Genomic DNA, 9,081 nt, shown 5'->3' on the forward strand with positions numbered 1-9,081 from the left:
TATTATTATTATTATTATTATATTATTATTATTATTATTATTATTATTAATGTTATTATGACTACTAAGGTTTGTTAAAGTTTGCTATTTGTTAATTTACTTTTTCTTATTACATTCAAATTCAAATCACCATTATTTGAAATGTTTGTTAATTTCTGTGTTTTGTGGCTTAACTCGGCCAGATTTATTTAAATATTAATAAGTACAAACATCAAAGGATTTTATGTGAGCTGAAATAAACCAATGGCCTCGGTTCTCCTCAATGGAATATCAAATGCCAATCTGACAAAAGTTGAGGTGAGAAGATTGACCTCTCCTATCCCGTGTTTCCCATTCCCGTTGCAAGCCACTTTAGTACTCGGTGTTTGTAAAGTAAACGGCAACCATGCCTAGTGTGTTTGAATACTATAGATCCAGTGTTGTGCTCGATTTTTACAGACCCAGTGTTTGTTGTTGACTGACATCAAGTTTTTCAGAAAAATTACATTTAATTGTAAAATTATTCCATCTTCCAGTCTTCTTCAAGAAACAAATGAACATTTATATAGGTCATCGGCGCATATTTATCATGTTCAATGCACTTCACATTGATTCATTTATTTCCCCAAGCATGCCATATGGAACTTTGTTTCCATTTTCACACAGCGAAGTTGCCTGTTAGGCATGCTTTTGTACTAACATTCTTACATTAGCTGTCACGGCTAAAGCCAGGTACTCATTCATACCTCAGTCAAGGGGGCTAAAGGACTGGGGAATCAATCCATAGAGGTATGAACCTAGACTTGAAAAATTTGGTTAAAATCGTTATTGACACCACTGCACCTTCTTTATGGAGGGCATTTTTGTCATCTCTGGTTGTAAACCATGCCTGGTTAATGCTCTCTGTGTTGGCAACTCGAGCACGAGATGAAGACGAGGAGGATGATGATGATAGCGATGTTGCTTGTGGCAATAAAGAGGATGATGGCAATAATGATGATGCTGCTGCTGCTGCTGCTGATGGTGACGATGATGATGGTGATAACGACATGGCAGATGATGAAGCAGTCCTTTTTCGTCCACTTTTCAATACCTGTCAAAAATATATAATATATATATGCCTTAATAACAAGACTAAATAATATCATTTTTATCAATTATCTCTCTATGAATGTTTGTATCTTTATTAAGGAGTCAATGTTTATTTTTTTTAAACACAATACCTTGGTAGTAGCAGCTTGTTGTGATTGCACATGCTTGTCCGAGTCAGATAGGATCTTGGCTGCATCTTCATCTAGGTGAAAACAAAAATGAAATAAAGTAATCATTTCAATTCACATTACTTCCTTTTTTCTGACTTCTTTATATTATAACAACTTTTTTTTTTCCAAATTTTGCTTGCTTTGTTTTGTTTGTTTTTTTATATTAACAAAAATACAGGTGGATAAAATAAGATGTCATAATTGCCAAGAAAATTCATAAATCTTTTCTATGTTTATGTCGTCCAGCTTCTGTTAAAAGTGAAAAAAATAACAACTTTTTTTCAAATTTTGCTTGCTTTGTTTTGGTTTTGTTTTAATATTAACAAAAATATACAGGTGGATAAAATGAGATGTCATAATTGCAGAAATTCATAAATCTTTTCTATGTTTATGTCGTCCAGCTTCTGTTAAAAGTGAAAAAAATAAGCCAAAAAAGTGTTGTGTATATAGTCCAAGCAACAAACAAAGATAACTACATCAAAATTAAAACAAGTGGAAAGTAGATTGGATACTCATTAACTTATAACCCACTATATTGTACTGTCATGCAGCTTTTGAAAAGAAAAAAAGTTTATTAAATTTTCATTCAATATTGAGAATTTAGCATTAAAATATGGCAAATAAAAAAAAAGAAAATTGCAAGAATACTTGTGCCATTTCACAAGAAAGGCTAGTAAGCAATTGCTATTTTCCATTTGACAACCCACAGATACTGGGATAAACCGTAGCCATTGTTAACTAAAAGCCTGACACTGACCAAAAAATGACGTCAAAATGCCAGTCTTTGGCCACAAAGGAAAACAAATGAATGAGTTGTATTCGATCAACTAATGAGACCATTTGTTTCCATGAGCACTACTAACGACAACTCACTAGGCGGAGCAAAAACCAAATAATGACGTCAAAATGCCAGTCTTTTTGGGTTTCAGTGTAAGGCTATAACTAAACGATGGCTACGGATAAACCCTGGCTCCATGGGCCTAATGGCTCTGAAGGACTATTTATCTAGAACAAAGAAATTTCCAGATTGTGTAGATGTGATGATATCAATCTCATGTTTTGTTTTAGACATTTTTATTAAGTATTTTATTTGAATGACACTAGAACACTAAAAGCAAATGATGGAAATGAAAAAAAAAATAAGCAGAAATGCAAAATTTTAAAAGAAAACTTGAATGAATACAAAAGTCAAAGTGGAATTTCATATCCTTGCATTTTATTTAGACTTTAAAAAATCGGTCAATGAAAAGACAAGATGAAAAAAAATTTTATGCAGGAATCTTTCATAAGGAAATGAAAAAAAATTACCTGCAACAGCCAAGAAATAGGTCTGACCATCATTTCCCTCCACTCGAATATATCTCTGTGCTAAGACTTCTGCGGATGACTCTCCTTGCGCTGAAGACAGAAAAATAAAAATGATGATTAAGTATAAATTTTATAAATCCAATCTTAAAACTCGTCTCATCAGGTTGTAAATTGTGCATTACGGTTTGGCCTGTTGATATTTCTTAAATATATGTTTTTCTTGTATGTTATTACTCAAATAGGTCTCTTTTTTGTTTTTTGTTTGGTAGCAGACAAGACGTTTCCCAATCACAGCTTTTGTGTTTATTGTAAGATTAAATTAGCATGTCTCAAGAACTGTAAAATATTGGTGTAACGGTGTAACTGGTATATATATTTATAGTTATCTTTAAATCTTAGCGTCACATGTTAAGCATGAAGAATCTGTTTGTTCAGGGTGTGGCACTTTATCAGTTATATTTATTGTTATCATTATTATTAAAAGTAACAAACAGAATAAGCGGTATATCAACAAAAGCGTTTTTTTTTTCAAACCTGGCTTTATAATTAAAAGCTTTGAACTAAATTAGAGTAATCCTGTAATTATATGCGTCAATTTGGTATTACATCAAACCAAGAACAAGATAAAGAAAAATAAATGTTTAAATGTCAAAATAATCAGAATTGGGAAATTTGAGGGGTTTTTAAAGAGATAAACCTCACTCTTTTCAATGAAGGCATATTGTGATCTAACTCAAACCATATAAATTTAGCTTAAAATTCAGTTCTAAGCATCATGTTCAACTTAATAGAATATTATATTGTTTTGAGACAATTAGTTGTGTTTGTGCTGTTAATAAGATAATTGTGTGACTTTGTGTCTTATGGTAGGTATGACGCTGGCCTTCAGATCGGTCAGTCCTGAATTGGAGTCCTGCTCTAAGCAGTGCTAAGTAGAGTCCTTGGAAAAGCTCTTAACTCACATTCTCACATTGTACTCATGTGTTAAATGAGTACCTGTGACAGCATTTTGTTCCCTGTTGAAAAAAAAATGGTATTAGTAATATATCACCTTACAGACATCATGTCTCGCCCTACATTAAGGACCCCTTGTAAAGCACTTTATAAGCACTTTTTAGTGGCTATTGTGCAATATAGATGCTCAAGTTTTTAAAAATTCATGGAATGAACACAGTATAAATGATCAACTTAAAATCGCTATTTTAAATCATTGCTTTAATTTTGATGAATGCACAATTTTCTCATGACAAGATGCAATTATTTTTTTATTTTTTAATAGCATATTGTCAATGGACAGGTTATATTTATTGTCTATCCACAAAACTCTTCTAATTATATGAGGCGGTGACTTTCAATGCCACCTCTATTTCATCATTCAGATAAAATCGCTCTTTTTTGTAATTGGTGTCAGTGCTTGATATAACCAGTCAGAAGGTGAAAATTTTGGATTTGCTTTTTTTTTTTTCATTTTCTGAAAGAATATGCTCACCATAGCATTTGAATCTACAGTAAAATTACTTTAAACCGAAAGAAGCTAAACCAAAAAATACCTTAAACCGCAAAGAATTTAATAAATTGTACGAGTTTCTTCATTATCTTTGTACTAATTCTTACGATGAACTGAAATACTTCTAAGCAGGACTTTCTTTAAACCGAAAGAACTTGAGAGCACCTTCCCTTTTTCTCTCTATATTTTTCTTCAAAAATTCGGGAAGGAGGCCACACGTAATAATGCCCGGCGATATTAAACAGAGCGTAAGTATAAGATGAGGGTGATGGGTGGGGTGGGGGGGGGGGGGGAGGCAAACACTTCAATCACTGCACTTGGGCTTGGCCAACACCACAATCGCACAGACTGACTGGAAAAGGAAGACAGCGGGTGACTGACAGGCGAAAAATAAGGAAAGAGGGGGGGTTGGGGTGTGTTGATGCTTTGGAACTGACTGGATTTTCAACACGACGATAAGGAGGGGGGGGGGGGGGGGGGGGGAGTTGACAACTTACCATTGAAATACCATTTCATTTCCACTTTGTTTTAATGTGTGTGTGAGGGGGGGGGGGGGGGAGGGGGGGAGGTTCTATGTAATTAGGCCTTTGAACCTAATGGCTTTTCAACAAAAGAGGGATGTGTAGTAGACAGCTTAGCATTGACACGCCTTTTCATTTCCATTTCACTTCACCTCTGAGTAGCTGCGCATCATTCATTATCAATTATCGCACAAGAACTTTCGATCTTATTTTAGCTTTGAATTTTACTAAAAGTTGTCTAAAAGAAAGCACTGTGCTTACACGTTTGAGTTTGAAATTAAAATACTATGTGAAGACGATGAAAAAAAAGTTGATCAAGACGGAGATATGTAAATTACACAGCATCCCGAACTCAACTCTTTCAACAATTTTGAATTGAAAACGAAAACCCCCAAAAATATTTTTCAAACACACAAAAAAATTTTTTTTTTTAATTAATGGTTACGAAGACGGCATTTATTCAACAACTCCATTTAACGGGAAACCCATGATACGATTAAATGAGCAAATTCCTTAAATAGTTACTACCCTTGAAAAACATTGCAACACGGGAACTTACTTTAAACCAAAATGTCTTTAAAACGAAATGGTTTAGAAGGTCCCCAAAATTTCGGTTTAAAGTAATTCTACTGTATATTTGAAGTAAATCGGGTGAATTTTCTTGAAATTATGGTCAGAGGCAGATGTTTGGGAAAGGTATCCAGCAACTTTTCTCAAATTTCATACTTTTTCAACTTGACTAGCTGTAAAATATATTTAGAAGTGAAATTAAGCGATGATATTTAGCTTTTATCCGGTGTTCCAAGGAGTCCAATTAACTCAAAAATAGAATTAACTGTATCTCTCTCTGGGTGTTACTTAACAGGTTTCAAAAGACACCTAACTTTACTTGTGCATTATATCTAATTACATATTTTCTACTAACCTGCAGCATCTTCTGCTGTTCTTGTCACAATAATAAACTGTTGAGGAAAACTTTGTTGTTGGTCTTCAGTTGCTGTTGCAACAACAGCAATTTGCTGTTGCTCTTGCTCAATTCCATCCATTTCTTCTTTCACAAGTTCTGCCGTCACTAATTCATCCTCATGCTCTGCTTTTACGACAATCTCATCCGAATCACTGATCTCAGTTTGAAAATTATGCACCAAATCAAAACTATTTGCCATCTCTGTTGACACGACACATGAAAGTTCTCCAGATTTTTCTTGCTCTTCCTCGACCTCTTCTTCCCCAACCTCATCCATGGTTGTAAGGACAACATTTTCTACAACTCCATCCTGTGTCAGTAAAGGGTCAACTCCACCACTTGTTGAATCATTCATCGGATTTGAACTCCTTTGATCATTTTCTTCTGTCGTAATCGATTCCGTAGGGAAGCTGTTGGGTTCATCATCCTCCATTGTCCACACAATGATCGGTTACACAATGGATGGACAGACAGCTGGAAATTTGTGAAAAAGATAAATTATCTGTCTTGGAACTTATGTGTATATTTGTGGACTAACATCATGTGAAACTCTAAAATTTATGACATTGATGCCACCACACCACCCCCAACCACTAGACTCTCTTGATAGAGAGTTGAAAATTTGGGAAAAAGATAAATTATCTGATTTGTATGTATATTTGTGGATTAATACCATGTAATTATGTTAAGTGTTACAGATAACTGCAACTAAGAATATCCTACTTCTTAATAATTCATGAAAAGATATCCCACCCTTGGATTCATTTCAAAAGTAGATTTTCACAATAATATCTCACAAATTTATTTGCCCTTTGACGAATAGCTGTATTCGCTATGGTTTTTTATAGACAAATCAAACAATATGCTTGTGCGGCTATGTGGTATGACACTCGCTTTCAGATCGGAAGATCCTGGGTTCGACCCTCGCTTGGTGCATATGTAGTTGAGTCTTTGGAAAAGGCTCTTTACTCACATTCTCTCACCATACTCAGGTGTAAAATGAATACCTGGCCGGCTCTTTACTCACATTCTCTCACCATACTCAGGTGTAAAATGAGTACCTGGTCGCCAATTGCGTTGTCTCTGTCATAAAAAAATTGTAATATTGCCTAACACTAACAGGCATCATGTCTCGTTCTACAACTACAAGTATTCCTTTAACTACTACTAACCCTAAGAAAAAATAAAACCTATCTAGTACCTTTAACTAACCCTAATAAGAAAATCAAACATCCTAGGACTGTTGCTTAGACCTATAACGAACCCTAATAGAAAAAAAAATTCTCAGACCTCGAGCTAACCCTAAGAGGAAAAAAAACACTCTAGGACTGCTTTTCACTACCTTTCAATAATTCAACGACAAAATGGCAGCGGAGAACCAAAACAATGTTATGTTAGGAAATTTTAAAATTTCACCAAACTATTGAGGTTTATTCTAGGGTATTTAAAATGCTAAGACAGATTGAATAAATAAACGCCTGACAAAAGATCCACGGTGAAAATACTAATTGAAAGAGATTGTAAACCGAGGAGCTTAAGGAATTTCTAAAAAAAAAAAAAAAATACCGTCCCGGTGCATGCAGCAATGCATGTGAGAAACGCATTGACTTTGACGCCACTACCACCAACAATGGAGGATGATGAACCCGATTCTAATATAGGAAATCAGAAGTAGACTGGATTTAATCCATAAACATGAAAAAAATGAAAAGGTAGATGGCGCAATAAAGGCGCAAAGGACAAGACCAAGATTATAATTTTTACATAATGAGTATGAGCTGACGCACGGGAATGGGTGGGACTGGGATGAGACAACAAAGTCATTGTTACGCGTTGTAGTCTCAAGCAATGTTAAATGGAAATCAACCGAATCAAACGTAAACAAAAATGTTTTTTTATTCAATTTCAATGTTCAAATTCAAGGGGCAGGGGATTTCTGAGAAGTTAATTTATTTACAGTTACAGACACCATTTTCATCCAATCGTATCCCTGCAATCGATCCAAGTTTCCTATCACAACGAAGTGACAAAAAAAATTAAAAAGAAAATGTTTCTCGAATTATTTGGATTGATGCAGAGGAAATTTGGCGTCCTTAGAGACCCAGGGTATCCCACGTGAATAAGCAAATGACAATGTTTTCGTACGGGTGCTTCTTGAAGAACCAGGATGAACAAGGACCAGGATGAAGAAAATTGAATGAAACTGACCGTCAAAATTCCATCACAGCCAAAATCACTTCACTGAGAGAGCTAAATGCGCAGTGAACAGCGCAGGGAACATCAACAAGGAACTGTGTTTTCAGTCCACCAGTGGACTGAAAACACAGCTGTGTATTCAGTCCACCGGAAATAAAAATATTTTAATAGGACCAATTCTCTATACTTACCGTAACCGACACTGACGACATTGATGCTGAGCTTATTATAAGTATCATCAGAAATGGACAGGCATAATTTATGTCAATTCAACGTCTTAATAATATAATTTACAACGTTTTATTTACTCTCGGAAAATCTTGAGTGAGAGTTGTTCGAAACCGGGCGCCTGAAATAGATCTCAATTCTCGAAACCGATTTATCAAACATTGACGAGATTCTTATTGTGACTTTTACCATTTTTTATTTATTTACTTTTACTCACTTTTAGGATTATTATTTTAATTTAGAACACAGCGAGACGTCAAAAGTCACCTTAGGGGGAGCCTTGAGCATTTCTTGTACGTAACAATATGACTTCGAAGAAAAACGAAAAAAAAAAAGAATAAAGAAAACAAAAACCAACGAAAAAAAAAAAAGAGAGAGAGAGAGAGAGAGAGAGAGAGAGAGAGAGAGAGAGAGGAGAGAGAAGGAGACGCTTATGTTTAGGTCTTGAATGTTGAGGGGAGGTCGATTATATTATATATATAATATATTATTATATATATAATATAGATAATATATATTATAATGATATAATAGAGAGAGAGAGAGAGAGAGAGAGAGAGAGAGAGAGAGATGAGAGAGAAGGGGTAGGCTGCTTTGTAGCTACTTGTACTCGCACAATTAGTTTTTTTTAGGCACAGCCGTGCTCGAGGCCAGTGATCGATGTGAAAAGTGACCAAATAGAACCTTACTTGGGTAAATAATACTAAAACTCTGATCTCCTTGAAAAACTCATCGGTTTTAATAATCACAAAAATTCTAAGGGACTAGGAAAAATAGAAATAAATGTTAAGTAAGATGACTATACATTCTTTTAAGAACTCCATTTTGGGGCTAGTAGAAAGGAAGAAATGGGATACCAGTCAAAAAATTCTAGTTTTACAAGACATGATAGACAATAAACAATAGACTAGCCCTACAAGACAAAGGACAATGAATGATTTTAAAATATAAGGATGCTGGAAGAAGACAAAGTCAAGACTGCCCGGGTGGGGGGGGGGGATGAGTCCTGAGGCCTTGAGGCACAGCCGTGCTCGAGGCCAGTGATCGATGTGAAAAGTGACCTAATAGAACCTTACTCTACCGGAAATAACGACCGGTTCCCAGTACTTGCCT

At 35.0% G+C, this 9,081-nt stretch overlaps 1 protein-coding gene across 8 annotated transcripts in view; it reads right to left on the reverse strand.

The window, feature by feature from the left end:
* The window catches only part of LOC144975952 (uncharacterized), a 31,251-nt gene extending 23,382 nt beyond the window's left edge, over positions 1 to 7,869 (reverse strand). For 2 of the 8 annotated variants that reach the window (XM_078920187.1, XM_078920182.1), the window contains exons 1-5: positions 7,753 to 7,869; positions 5,503 to 6,018; positions 2,550 to 2,639; positions 1,203 to 1,273; positions 823 to 1,072 (exon numbers count right to left, since the gene is read on the reverse strand). In XM_078920187.1, coding sequence (XP_078776313.1) covers positions 823 to 1,072; positions 1,203 to 1,273; positions 2,550 to 2,639; positions 5,503 to 5,977 — 886 coding nt within the window. In that variant the 5' untranslated portion in view covers positions 5,978 to 6,018; positions 7,753 to 7,869. Of the gene's footprint in view, positions 1 to 822; positions 1,073 to 1,202; positions 1,274 to 2,549; positions 2,640 to 5,502; positions 6,019 to 7,110; positions 7,231 to 7,501 lie in introns of those variants that run through there. The other 6 variants (XM_078920180.1, XM_078920186.1, XM_078920181.1 and 3 more) reach the window with 6 other exon arrangements.
* Positions 7,870 to 9,081: the final 1,212 nt, after the last annotated feature.

This window comes from Berghia stephanieae, chromosome 6 (genome assembly GCF_034508935.2).
Source record: "Berghia stephanieae isolate SIO BIC M18660-M18661 chromosome 6, UCSD_Bste_1.3, whole genome shotgun sequence".
Lineage (NCBI taxonomy): Eukaryota > Metazoa > Mollusca > Gastropoda > Nudibranchia > Aeolidiidae > Berghia > Berghia stephanieae.